At 44.6% G+C, this 14,937-nt stretch overlaps 1 protein-coding gene across 2 annotated transcripts in view; it reads left to right on the top strand.

Moving 5' to 3' along the window:
- The window catches only part of LOC138841855 (uncharacterized), a 28,511-nt gene extending 13,865 nt beyond the window's left edge, over nucleotides 1–14,646 (top strand). The window contains exons 2-4 of one of the 2 annotated variants that reach the window (XM_070042767.1): nucleotides 236–1,024; nucleotides 9,661–9,747; nucleotides 14,481–14,646. In XM_070042767.1, the coding sequence (XP_069898868.1) occupies nucleotides 236–903 (668 nt within the window). In that variant the 3' untranslated portion in view covers nucleotides 904–1,024; nucleotides 9,661–9,747; nucleotides 14,481–14,646. The remainder of the gene's footprint in view (nucleotides 1–235; nucleotides 1,025–9,660; nucleotides 9,748–14,480) is intronic. The other variant, XM_070042766.1, reaches the window with a different exon arrangement.
- Nucleotides 14,647–14,937: the final 291 nt, after the last annotated feature.

Consider the following 14,937-nt stretch of genomic DNA (forward strand, 5'->3'; position numbering starts at 1 on the left):
TTTATATATGCCCAGGAATTAATTGAACTGCTTCGGACATTTCTAACTGTGGTGGGACTGATGTTTATTTCTGTGCTAGGTGGGGATGTGAGGTAACTGAGATGGGCTCTTGGATCATGCACAAGGGCCCTCCCTATCCTTGTCTGGCAAATCTCGACCCCCAGATTTGCCTCAAACCCCCTGCGTGGCCAATGCTATCCTTTCCAAAGTAATCCTGTTAAAATAACCTTTACAGGATTCTGGGAAGATGGCGACGGGGCAGTAGGGAAACGCCACAGCTCTCTCCAACCAAAAAGAGAGTTTGAGCTCCAACGCTTAATCTCCCCAAGAGACCGACAACAACAAAAAGATGAACACTCAGAGAAAAACCAGAGGCGGAGAATAACAAAAAAGAAACAAAGGAAAAGAAGAATTTCAGAAGAAAAGCGAAGACCCCTCCCCCAACCTTTACTGGCCGCGCGGCAGTGCGCCAAGCCGCCAGCCAGCCGGCCCGGCGGGGGCTGCGGGAGCCCCAAGAGACACAGCAGAGACACAGGGGGCCGCTTTCAGATCACCAGGTACTGGTTTACAGAACAGCGGATCGCCAGGAACAGAGAAGCCTACCAGCCGGGAGTCTCCACGAGGATCCCACCCCCACCCCTCACTCTCCACCCGAGCAGAGAGGCTCCATCCCGCCAAAGCCGCTCGGCACCAGCAGCGCGCCCTCCCGATGGCGATCGCAACGACCCGGCACTCTCCACCCGAGCAGAGAGGTTCCATCCCGCCAAAACCGCCAGCAGCGCGCAAAGGGAACTGTCTGCAGACCACCCACCCGCCCGCCCGATCACGATCGCAACGACCCGGCGGGGCCACTCGGGCCCCAGAGGTACCGCGAAGAAGCTGCCTGAGCGGGGACACTCTTGACCCGACAGCTTCGACAGAGGCAGAGACAGAAAAGAATCACACAGAGCCACCACCGCCCAACCCAGCCCGGATTGCAACAACAACTGACGACCTACACCACACAGAAACAACCAGCTCCAGGGTGAGTACCCCACAGGGGAAGTGTATCCCTCAAGGGAGACCAGAGCTGGAGGGAATCCCCAGACCCTGACCTAGACTCCCTACCCCAACACCCGGACCACAGGACCCACTAAAACTGGGAACTGTTTGAGAGCTCCACCAGCCCGTGGAGCACACTCAGCTGGCCAGGCTAGAGCAAGAGCGCCCCTGGAAGGGAGCTTAAATGCCCAAGCCAGGAACAGTGCCCCTGGGTCAAGACTACCAACAGTAGAAGAAATTTGAACTGTGTCCCCCAGGCTGTATAACCTAGGTGGTATACACATCAGCACAGGCCTAACGAGTGCGCTCCAGGCTGCATAACCTAGGTGGTATACACATCAGCACAGGTCTAACAAGCGCGCTCCAGGCTGGGGCCGGAACCAGGCCCGGGGATCCGGCGCCTGAACAACACAAACAACTCCTCCCAATTGAAGTAAAAAGCTGAGCATACGCCTCAACAGAGGGGAGAAAGCCAGGAAACAACACTCCCCGGGGAAGCACGCCTGTGACAACAAAAGACCTGGAGGCCCAGGACAAGAGAAGCCCAAACCCCACCAAAACTCCACCCATATACCCTAGACTGGGAATTGGGCAACACAGGCTGCCAGCACCTGATAGTAAGCAGGAGCTCAGACTGTTAAGGCAGCTCAGCAATAGAGTGATAGTCTTGGATGTATGAGGCCCTGGATCTGATTCCTCAGCATCACAAAAGCAAAAAGGGTCAGAAGTGGTGCTGTGGCTCAAACGGTAGGGTGCCAGCCTTGAGCTGAAAAGCTGAGGGACAGCACCCAAACCTAGAGTTCAAGCCCACAACCAGCCCAAAACAAATAAACAAAAACACATCAGGAGCCCATAGCAGACTCCAGCATTTGGGAGAGTGCATCCAGAGCATCTGTTCTTCACAAGAGCACCCGTAGGAGCAAACACAAGCAGTCTAGGCTGCTCAACCCTTCCAAAGGCGGGAACTGCCAGCAATCTACAGCAGAGAGCTGAGAATCCTAAGTAAGTCAGAATAGCAGCTGGAAATAGGCTCCCAACAGAACCCAGATCAGGCACAGACTCTCTCTACCAATACAGAATCAGCAACCAAGCAAAGACAGACACACCAAAACAAAATTGAAGAGCAGTCTCCTGAACCTCCATGCGAAAATCACAGAGAAAAATCACAAGGTTTACTACCACCCAGGACAGCAAGCTCACCTCAAAAGCCAGCAGCCACACAGGGGAGAGCCCCAGTGGGAGCAAAGCAGGAATGGAAGACAAAGGCTACTTCCAAGGGTTGCTGGAGGCAATGACTCAAGAAATAAAGCGAGAAATTGATCAGAAATTGAAAGAGCACAAGGATGAACTATCCAAAGAGATACAGGGTATCAAACAAGAGATGCATGCAAAAATAGAAGCTGCACAAACCTCAGTAAGAAGTGAGATAAACGCCAAATTAGAGGTAATGCATACCTCATTGAGAGGTGAGATCAGTACTCTGAGAACCAACATTGAATCCATAAAGGGATCCATTTCCTCCATGCAAACCACAATAGAAGCCACTGTCAACAGAGTGAATGAAATGGAAGGTCGAGTGTCAGATACAGAAGACAGAATACACCAACTGTACCAAAAAGTGACAGATATGGAAAAATTACTCAAATTAAACCAAAGGGATATTCAAGAGCAAGCAGATAATGCTAAAAAATTTAACCTTCGCATAATTGGAGTGGACGAAGGTGAGGAATTCCAGAGCAAGGGAATGCACCACCTATTTAACAATATAATCAATGAAAATTTTCCCCACCTCAAAAACGACCATCTTAACTACATCACAAAAGCTTATCGAACACCCAACAAGCAAGACCCCAGGAGAAACACTTCTAGACACATTATAGTAAAAATGATAGATCTGAATAATAAGGAAACAATCCTGCATGCAGCAAAAATGAAGAAGGAGCTATACTACAATGGGAAAAAAATAAGAATTACTGCAGATCTCTCCACACAAACAATGAATGCAAGAAAAGCCTGGGAAAGCACCATACGAGCCCTGAGAGCCAATAACTGCCAACCCAGACTGATCTACCTGGCAAAGCTAGCATTCACATTTGATGGAGAACTGAAAACTTTTAATAGCAAAGAAAAACTAAATGAATACATAAACATTAAGCCAGCATTACAAAGAATTCTAAGAGGGGGGACACAACCTGAAGAAAGCAGCCAGGAACTGGGGCCTGCCCCAAACAGGCGTTACTCAAAGTCTAACTGAGCAAGCACAGGAGGAAAGGAAAAAAGAAAAACTTAGGAAAACGGAATGGCAGGGACAACAATGCATCTCTCTATACTTTCTCTTAATATAAATGGGCTGAATTCGCCAATTAAAAGAAAACGAACTGAGGACTGGATAAGAAAACAAGACCCATCCATCTGTTGCCTTCAGGAGACCCACCTCTCAGCCAAACATACAAACAAACTCAGAGTGAAGGGGTGGAAAAGGATCTACCAATCAAACGCCCCCAGTAAGAAAGCAGGTGTAGCTATCCTGATATCTGACAAAATAAACTTTTCATTAAAATCAGTACAGAAAGACAAGGACGGACACTACATATTAATAAAGGGAACAATCCAAGAGGAGGATATAACCATCATCAACTTATATGCCCCAAATATTGGTGCACCCAGATATGTCAAACAAATGCTCTCAAACTTACAGAATAAAATAGATCCCAATACGATAATACTAGGAGACTTTAACACACCACTCTCACCAAAGGACAGGTCTACCAACCAGAGGATTGGCAAAGAAGCTACCGAATTAAGAGAGGCCATACTGCAAGCGGAATTAACTGACATCTACCGAGTATTTCACCCTAAAACAACACAGTACACATTCTTCTCAGCAGCTCACGGAACTTTCTCCAAAATAGACCATATCATAGTTCATGCAAGGAACTTAAGCAAATACAAAGGGATCGACATAATCCCCTGTATCCTATCTGACCACAGTGGAATCAAGCTAGCTCTCAATAACAAAGCATACCGCAGAAATTTCTCCAATACATGGAAATTGAACAGCACACTCCTTAACAATGCCTGGATAACAGAAGAGATCAGAGAAGAAATAAAGCATTTCCTACAACTCAATGAAAATGAAAACACCTCACAAAGAAACTTGTGGGACACAGCAAAAGCAGTCCTGAGGGGCAAATTTATTGCCCTCAGTGCCCACATCAAGAGAATGGAGACAGACCAAGTAAATAATCTCATGTTGCAATTAAAACAGCTAGAAAAACAGGAAAAAATGGGACCTAAAGCTACTAGAAGAAGCCAGATAACCAAATTAAAAGCAGAGATTAACCAATTAGAAAATCAGAAAACCATAACCAAAATAAACCAAACAAAAAGCTGGTTCTTTGAAAAAATAAACAAAATTGATGGCCCATTGGCTAGATTAATTAAAAAAAGAAGAGAGGAAACCCATATTAATAGGATTAGGGATGCCACGGGAAACATCACCACACGTACCCAAGATATCCAAACAATTCTAACAGACTACTTTCAAAAGCTATACTCTCTAAAGGAAGAAAATCGGGCAGAAATGGATGCATTTTTAGAGAAATACAAGTTGCCCAAACTGAGCAAAGAAGAAGTTAACCAATTAAATAAGCCAATATCCTATAATGAGATACAGGAAGCTATCAAAAGTCTTCCAACAAAAAAAAGCCCAGGACCAGATGGATTCACAGCAGAATTCTATAAGACCTTCAAACAAGAACTAATACCCATACTCCTCAAGCTCTTCAGAGAAACAGAGAAGGAAGGAGCTATCCCAAACTCATTCTACGAAGCCAATATCACACTCATCCCCAAACCAGGCAAAGACCCAACCAAAAAGGAGAATTACAGGCCAATCTCCTTGATGAACACAGATGCAAAGATCCTTAACAAGATTCTAGCTAACAGAATCCAGAAACACATAAAAAAAATAATTCACTATGACCAGGTAGGCTTCATCCCAGAGACACAGGGATGGTTTAACATACGTAAGTCAATAAATGTAATCCAACATATCAACAGAGCCAAGGTCAAGAATCACATGATTATCGCTACAGATGCAGAAAAGGCCTTTGACAAAATTCAACATTCATTCATGCTAAAAGCTCTGGAGAAAATAGGAATAGAAGGAACATTTCTAAAAACAATAAAAGCCATTTATGACAGACCAATAGCCAATATTATACTTAATGGGGAAAAGCTACAACCAATTCTCCTAAAATCAGGAACAAGGCAAGGATGCCCACTGTCTCCACTCCTCTTCAATATAGTCCTAGAACCCTTAGCCAGGGCAATAAGGCAAGAAAAAGACATTAAAGGGATCCGCATAGGAAAAGAAGAAGTTAAACTATCCCTTTTTGCAGACGACATGATACTATACCTCCAAGATCCCAAAAACTCCATCCCCAAACTCTTAGAAATCATAAATCACTTTGGCAAAATAGCAGGATACAAAATAAACCCACAAAAATCAGTTGCCTTCCTATACACTGATAATGTACAGGAAGAGAGGGAAATAAAGGGAGCAACCCCATTCACAATAACCTCCCGAAAAATAAAATATTTAGGAATTAACCTAACCAAAGATGTAAAAGAACTATTTAATGAGAACTATAAAAAGTTAAAGAAAGAAATTGCAGAAGACACTAGGAAATGGAAAGACCTCCCATGCTCCTGGATAGGCCGACTTAATATAGTAAAGATGGTAATACTTCCAAAACTAATATACAAATTCAACGCAATTCCTATTAAAATCCCAATGACGTACATCTCTGAAATACAGAAAACAGTCCAAAAATTCATATGGAACAACAAAAGACCTAGAATAGCCAAAACAATTCTAGGGGATAAAGACAATATGGGAGGGCTATCCATGCCGAACTTCAAACTCTACTACAGAGCTATAATAACAAAGACAGCATGGTACTGGCACAAAAACAGACCCGAAGACCAATGGAACAGAATAGAAGATCCAGAAATAAATCCACAGGCCTACAGCCAGCTGATATTCGACAAAGGAGCCAAAGACATACAATGGAAGAAACACAGCCTCTTCAACCGCTGGTGCTGGGAAAACTGGGCAGCCACATGCAGAAAACTAAAAGTGGACCCCAGCCTATCACCATGCACCAACATCAACTCAAAATGGATTAAAGACCTTAACATTAAACCTGAATCTCTGAAACTACTGCAGGACAGAGTAGGAGAGACACTTGAACTAATAGGCACAGGAAGGAACTTCCTGAACAGAGTCCCAGGGTCACAACAAATTGGAGAGAGACTCGACAAATGGGACTACCTTAAAATAAAAAGCTTCTGCACAAATAAAGCTATCGCAACCAAGCTAGAAAGACAACCAACTAATTGGGAAAAAATATTTACCAGCAATATATCAGACAAGGGGTTAACATCCTGTATATACAGGGAACTCAAGAAACTAATCCCTCCCAAACCTAACAAACCAATTACTAAATGGGCAAGGGAACTAAAGAGGGACTTCTCAAATGAAGAAATAAAAATGGCAAAGAAACACATGAGGAAATGTTCATCATCCCTGGTGGTGAAGGAAATGCAAATAAAGACAACCCTGAGATACCACCTTACCCCAGTCAGAATGTCCCACATCCACAAATCAGCCAACGACAAATGCTGGAGGGGATGTGGAGAACGAGGAACGCTATTACACTGCTGGTGGGAATGTACACTCATACAACCACTTTGGAAAGCAGTCTGGAGGGTCCTTAGAAAGCTAAAGATTGACCTCCCTTACGACCCAGTCATACCACTTCTAGGCATCTACCCTGAACAACAGGAACCAATATACAAGGACACGTGCACCTCCATGTTTATTGCAGCACTGTTCACAATAGCTAGGATATGGAAACAACCTAGATGCCCCACCACAGATGAATGGATCCAAAAATTGTGGTATCTATACACAATGGAATATTATGCAGCCATTAGAAATGACAAAATAATGGCATTTGCAGGGAAATGGATGGAGCTAGAAGGAATCATGTTGAGCGAGGTAAGCCAAGAACGAAGAGACAAACAGTACATGGTCTCCCTGATAAGCGGATGATAAATCCAAAATGTTAGGTGATATGACAAAACTAACAGGACTTAAGAAACAAAGAACTCCCACTCATCTGGTTGAACCACTACTAAATATCCCCATGCTGCTGATCACGTGTATGGTATATAACATATGAACACCGTTATATATTACAGACTGTGATAGACAATTTGCTCCAGGAAAGTTAGAATGAACCTGTGACTTTAAATGAGCATCATTATTCCACAATACTGTGAATTTCCGGAAATTAAGTAATCACTTAATCACAATCAAAAAAAAAAAAAAAGAACCTTGGGGAAGGGAGGGAGGGAGGGGATGGTAGGGAGAAAACAATGGAGGGGGTAACAATGTTCAAGAGGAAGTGTACTCATTACCCCACTCATGTAACTGTAACCCTCTGTATAGAATCTTTACAATAAAAAAATTAAAAAAAAAAAAAACCTTTCCAGAGGAGGGAAAAGGATAACTAACTGGGAGGTTGGTCTGCCATTAAAACAAAAAAAGGGGGGAATCTGTAGAGCACATGGGCAGCAAAGATGGCGCTGAGAGGGAGTTGAGTAGGCAGAGCCTAATTTACCTTATGTTCAGTGCGTAACCAGCCCGTGGAAGCTTAGGTGCATGATAGGGTGTGACCTTGACAGTGATTGGTTCCTCTTCCTCTCCTCCCATGCCACCCGCTCTTTTTTGCTTTAAAAAGGGCTGCTCTGTGTTAATAAATGAATTTCTTCCTGCTTGACTTGACTCCCCGCTGGGTCTGATTGTCTCCCCCGCTGAGGGAGGCTGGAGAATGGGTGGGCGGCGCACTTACCTTTCCTCGGACCCCGTCCATCTTTCGTGGGATGGATGAAGATCCAACAGTTCAAAGCCAGGCTGGGAAGGAAAGTCCATGAGACTCTTTATCACTAATTACCAAAAATCTGGAATGAGGCTGTGGTTCAAGTGGTAGAGCACCAGCCTTCAGCAAAAAAAAAAAAAAGGCCTAGAGAGAGCATTCAAGTCCTGAGTTCGAGCCCTAGGACTGACACAAAAATTAAATTGAAAAGATAGAGGACTTGGAAGGTGGCTCAGTGGTAGAGCACTTGTCTTGCATGCATGAGGCCCTGGGTTTGATTCCTCGGCACCACAGAAGCAGAAAAAGCCAGAAGTGGCGCCGTGGCTCAAGTGGTAGAGTGCTAGCCTTGAGCTGAAGAGCTGAGGGACAGTGCCCAGGCCCAGAGTTCAGGCCCCATGACCACCACCACCAACAAAAGTTATTAGAGTTATTACATATAAGTTGTTATATATATAATATACGTATTTTTATATGTATATAAACCCACAGAGATCTAATATAGATCATTAAATGGACATCAGTGACTCAAATTTGAAGAAAAATCCCAACCTCCTCCGTGACTCAAGTTTCCGGGCCACCCTTGAATTCTTGGGCCTGACTGGTAGAACAGTGAGGATGGTGGGGAGTAGCAGGGGTTAGAACACGGGGGGGACTTCCATCCTCTGGAGAAACCGAGCCAAACCCAACCTGCTTTCTCACCATGAAAACCCACAGCTGTAACGAGGCATTCATCACGCCTTTTATCAGATACACTTGCACCTCGGTCCTTTCCCTTTGCATCTCCCCAAAAGCTGACCTCCCAGAGGAGATGGGGTACCAGCCATCCTGTGTGTGTGTGCATGCACGTGTGCACACGCATATGCATGTGCATGTGTGTGTCTTGTCACATTTTTACAAAGTCCCTTCTGTGTTCTTTCCTTGTCACATTTTTTAGTCCTCAATGCATCACCTGTGTCTGGCTCCCAAGTGTCTGGAAGCCTAGAACCAGGGAATGACGGTGAATCTCAAGGTCACAGACTTGGTGTACTCAACTCAGAAGACAAATATGTGTGGCTGGGATGGTGGCTCACGCCTGTCATCCCAGCTACCCAGGAGGCTGCGATCCAAGGATTGGAGTTCAAAGCCAGCCCAGAGAGGAAAGTTTGTAATATTCTTATCTCTAATTAACCAGCAAAAAGCAGGATGTGGAGTTGTGGCTGCAGTGATAGAGTGCCACCTGTGAGAGAAAAATGGAGACAGTGCCCAGGCCCCTAGGTTCGACCCCCAGAGTGCCTCTTCCGCTCCTCTCCCGGGCACGGGCAGGACCCCTCTCCTCTACCCCCTGGCTGCATGAAGCAGCTGGTTCCTTATGACAGCCCTGGCCAAGGACCCAGAGCATCAGAAAATGAGCCAAGACATTGAATAGATGGTAGACAGAACCTACACCTCCCAGCTCCTACCATCACCATCATCACCAACATCACCATCACCATTACCATCATCACCATCACCACCACCACCACCATCACCAACATCACCATCACCATCACCATCATCACCATCACCACCACCCTCGTCATTGACGCAGGGTTCACTCCGGGTTCTCCCCAGCAGTAGCTGGCAAAGCACCCTTTATGTGAACAGCTTGAATTCCTGGCTCTCCTTTGTGACTCTCGGGTTCTACATTCTCCAGCAGCACAGAGGAACTGTCGGGAAGAGTCTGCAAGCCAGCGATGTTTTCTTAATTGCACCCAATGATACTGCGTGAAATATGCAGCATGTAAGTTCTAGTTCCTCAAGGGATAAGTCTACATGTATTGCATGCAGAATGTGGTAGGCTTGGATTTCAGTGACCCAGGCTCAATTTTATTTGAAGTTGGTTAGAAGCAAATTCAAATATATTGAAAGCAATCCTAGTACACTATGTATCTTTTGATGCCAGTATTGGGGCTTGAACTCAGAGCTGAACTCTCCCTTAACCTTTTTTTGGTGCTCTGCCACTTGAGCCATCGCTCCACTTCCAGTTTTCTGCTGGTTTATTGGAGATAAGAGTCTCACAGACTTTCCCACCCAGGCTGGCTTTGAACTGTGATCCTCAGATCTTAGCCTCCTGAGTAGCTGGGATCACAGGCATGAGCCACCATGCTGGGCCAAGTCAGTACACTATCAGGATGTATACAGGAGAGTGGCTTTCTCCTTGAGGCATTTGGCACAGTGTCACTTAATTCAAGACACAGCTGGGGTCCGCAGGAATATTTAAATGTAATCAGAGAAAGGCATCCTGGCCATGCTTTGCTCAGAAAAGAAGTGGAGGATGCGTGTCTAATTTGCATATGCAGATCTTGCCTATAGAAGGCATTGCTGGTTCATAATTGCTTACGTCCAATCAGAAGCCAATCTCTTCCTTTAAAGGAAGGCCTGCCTGGGAGCCTGCCGCCTTGCCAGGCCCAGCAAAAAAACTGCTGTGTGAGAATGCTTTTCCCCATGGGATTCAGAGCACCAAGTCTCAATCAGAAGCTGCATGTGAGCACGCACACATGGGTGTGCATGTGTATACGTGTATGCATGTGTGTCCACTTGTGTGTGAGAAAGAGAGAGGAAGATATGGGGAGACAGAAAGAGAGGAGAGAGGAGAGAAAGAGGGAGGGATAGAGACACAGAAAGAGAGACAGATACAGAAAAAAAGAGCAAGACCTTAATATCATGTGTGTATGGCAGTAGGGGTTGATCTTAGGTGCTCAGGGCTTGCTGGGCCTGAGTCCTACCACCTGAGCATTGCTGGATGGTCCGGTCCAAGTTCTCTGTGGCTTGTGGCATGGGTGAATCTATCTATCTATCTATCTATCTATCTATCTATCTATCTATCTATCTATCTATCTATCTATCTATCTATCTATCTATCTATCTATCTATGTATCTATCTATCTAACTTGTCTGTCTGTCTATTTCCTCTGGGGTTGGATTCAAGACCTTTGCATGTGCGCTTGGCTTGTTTCCTCACAGTGGGTGCTCTACTGTTTGTATCACATCCCCAGCCCAGATTTTTTGCTGGCAAATTGGAGCTGAAGTCTCTTAGAATTGTGTTTTTCAACCCAGGATGGCTTTGAACCTCCATCCTCAGACCTCAGCCTCCTGGGTTTCTGGGACGACAGGCATATGGAACTCATCCTTAAGGCAAAAGCTCAGGCATGGGGCCCTGAGTTTCCCTGGCCAGAGACGCATCAGTTCTGGGCCAGGCTCTGGTACCCTTGCCTTGTAGGATACCCCACAGATATACAACCTGACCCACAGAGTGAGACCTGGACATGGTGACCCCATACAGTGCTCCCCATACAGTGGTGTCTATGCAGTGCTCCCCCATACAGTGCTCCCCCATATAGTCCTCTCCCCCTATAGTGCTCCCCACATAGTGTTCTCCCCACACAGGGCTCCCAATACAGTGATGTCTGATCACCCCAGCAGCAGCAGCTCAAAGCCCTTTCCTTCTGCTTCACACCAGAGAGTGCAGTCTCCCCACGGTGCCTGGCGGTCAGCGGCCTCCAGAGAGCCCAGTGGTCAGGCGGGGACCGGCCACCTGTCTACCAGGGGCTGGTTTTGAAGGCAGAAAGTTCATTGACAGTGCCTGCCTCTCTGTGTGTGTGTGTGTGTGTGTGTGTGTGTGTGTGTGTGTGTGTGTGTGTGTGTGTGTGTGTGTGTGTGTGTGTGTGTGTGTGTGTGTGTGTGTGTGTGTGTGTGTGTGTGTGTGTGTGTGTGTGTTGAAGTTTGATTGAACTCTGGGCCTGGGCACTGGCTCCAGGCTTTTGTGCTCAAGGCCTGGTCCTCTACCGCAGCTCGCTTTCTGGCTTTCTGGGGTTCATTGGAGATAAGAGTCTCACAGGCTTTCTTGTTTGAGCTGGCTTTGAACCGCTGTCCTCAGATCTCAGCCTCCTGAGTAGCTGGGATAGCAGACGTCAGCCACATGCACTCAACAAAAACCAAAACCAAAAACAGGAAAAATAAAAGGCAACTTTTTTTTGAGACGAGATCTTATTATGTTGCCCAGGCTGGCTTCAAATCTATGATCCCCCTCTCTCTCGGCCTCCCATGTGCTATGTACAAGACTTCTTTTTCTTTTTTCTTTTTCTTTTCCTTCTTCCTTCCTTCCTTTCTTTCTTTTTTTCTTTCTTTCCTTATTTTTTTTTTTTTTGAGTCCTGGGGCTTGAACTCAGGGCCTGGGCACTGTCTCTAAGCTTCTTTTGCTCAAGGCTAATACTCTGCCACTTCAGCCACAGCGCCACTTTCAGCTTTTTCTATGTATGTGGTACTGAGGAATTGAACCCAGGACTTCATGCATGCTAGGCAACCACTCTACCAGTAATCTACATTCCTAACCCACAAGACTTCTTTTTTTTTTTTTTTTTGTGAAAATACCATATAGAGGGGTTACAATTACATGGGCAAGGTAATGAGTGCATTTCTTATCAAGCATTGTTTCCTCCTCCTTTGTATCCCTATTTAAACGATTTGTTTTTTCCCTTCCCCCACCACAAATTATACCAACATCAAATACAGTGAAAACAGGGATTACACCCTGGGGGAGGGACATACAAAGCAACAAAGAAATCATCTTATAAATATGTTAGAAACAATAGCAAGAAAGAAAAAACATTTGAGTCCTTATCTTGGGGTCCATTTCGCTTACCATCAACTTATCTGACCTTTTCTGCTTGACTCAGACATATACTAGTTATTGCAAATAAGAGAAACCATGGGACCTATGTTTCTTTGGGCCTGGCTTATTTCACTTAATATAATTTTTCCAAGTCTTTCCATTTCCTATTTCCTAACAAATGGGGCAATGTCATTCTTTCTGATGGAAGTATAGAATTCCGTTGTGTATATATACCACATTTTCTTGATCCATTCATCTAGTGAGGGGCATCTGGGTTGGTTCCATATCTTAGTTATGGTAAATAATGCTGCAATAAACATAGTTGTGCTGGTAGCTTTAGTATGGTCTTGTTTGTGATCATTTGGGTAAATGCCCAAAGTGGGATTGCTGGGTCATAGGGGAGCTCTATGTGGAGTCTTTTGAGGAACCTCCATACTACTTTCCAAAGAGGTTGAACAAGTTTATACTCCCACCAACAATGCAGTAAGGTTCCCTTCTGTCCACATCCCCTCCAGCATCTGTTGTTATTAGGGTTCTTGATTATAGCCATTCTAACTGGGGTGTGGTGGAATCTCAATGATGGACAGTTGTTTCTTTCAGGATTTGTTGTTGGGGGACTTAATTTTTTGAGTTCCAGGTGTATTTTAGATATGAGACCCTTGTCTGTTGTATGGCTAGTGAAGATCTTCTCCCAATCCGTGGGCTTTCTGTTGATCTTGCTAGGTATATCCTTTGCCGTGCAGAAGCTCTGCAATTTCATGCAATCCCATTTGTCTAACCTTTCTTTGATTTGTTGTGTTTCTGAGCCACAAAACTTCTTAACATGCAATCAAAAATCCTAAAATTATCATACTTAGGAGGTGTTTTGTTGGTGGTGGTGAATTTCTATGTGCTAATATTAAACAAAATGAATTTTATTGTATATATTAACAGCACACAACAGGATATATGGGGTGCACATATTGTATAGAGGTTCACTACAGAGAAGTTAATTACTGCATTCATCTTTCCACGGATGGTCATCCCTCCCTCTTACCCTCCCTTCCCCCCCTTCACTCTTTCCCACCCTCCTCTGGGCAAGAATAGCTATAATGTTCTCATTTCACATATATCCCATTCAGCAAAATTTTATTACCTATATTCTCACCTTGTAATTTCCACCTCCAAAGAGATTTTTTTCTGTCAGTCATGGGGCTTGAACTCAGGGCCAGGGCTCTGTCCCTGAGCTCCTTCACTCAAGGCTGGTGCTCTGTCACTTGAGCCACAGTTCCACTTCCAGTTTTCCTGTGGTTTGTTAGAGATAAGGGTCTCACGGCCTTTCCTACCCAGGCTGGCTTTGAACCACTGTCCTCAGATCTCAGCCTCCTGAGTAGCTAGGATGACAGGCATGAGCCACCAGCACCTGCTACTAAGGTTAGTTCTGATAGAAAGTTTAACCTTTTAATTCCTGAATAGGCAGGTGCAAGGGAATCTCTTACTATTTTAAGATTCTGATGTTATGGATTTTTAAACTGTCTCCATGTTGTCCCTTCCTCTCTTTGGGTTGCTAAATTTAAAAGGTTATGCATTAGCTCTAGTTTTACCTTGATAAGTAATTGATTCTGTTTGCATCCAGTCATAATTTCCTTATGCTTTCATTTGGTTCACTTGTTTTTGTTCTAATTGGCTGATTCGGAGCATGTTTTCCTTGCTACGCTTGTTGGTATGGTTATATATAGTTTTCCTGTGAGCAAGACTCTCCTCCCATTTCCAGGTGTGTTTTATTATGGATACTTTCCAGAAACACGGGGATTTCATTTAGCATATCACTTTGGTTCAGGAGTTGTTAGCTTAAGTATTTTTCTTCTTCTTTTTTTTTCTAGGTGAAATGGTGTATCAAGATACATTGCATTCATAAAAGTGCTTTGTTAAATGGCGATTCAGCAGAGACATACAGCTTTGACTCAAGACCAAGGCAAAGAGACCACACAACCACAGACTAGAATGAATCTTTAAAACCACAAGCCAAAATGAACCTGTTCATGAGTTGATTGCCTCAGATGTTTTGTTATAGTGACAGGAAACTGAATCTTAAAGAAGGTCAAAGTTTTTATTGTACTCTATCCAGAATGTTCTCAGTGATTTTTCTATCAAAAACAAACAAACAAGCTAGGGACTGGTGGCTCATGCCTGTAATCCTAGCTACTCAGGAGGCTGAGATCTGAGTTCAAAGCCAGCCTGGGCAGAAAAGTCCGTGAGACTCTTATCTCCAATAAGCCACTCAAAAAACCAGAAGTGGAGCTGTGGTTCAAGAGCTAGAATGCTAGCCTTGAGTTGAAG

This window comes from Dipodomys merriami, unplaced genomic scaffold (genome assembly GCF_024711535.1).
Source record: "Dipodomys merriami isolate MVZ:Mamm:240054 unplaced genomic scaffold, mDipMer1.0.p SCAF_33, whole genome shotgun sequence".
NCBI classification, from domain to species: Eukaryota; Metazoa; Chordata; class Mammalia; order Rodentia; family Heteromyidae; genus Dipodomys; species Dipodomys merriami.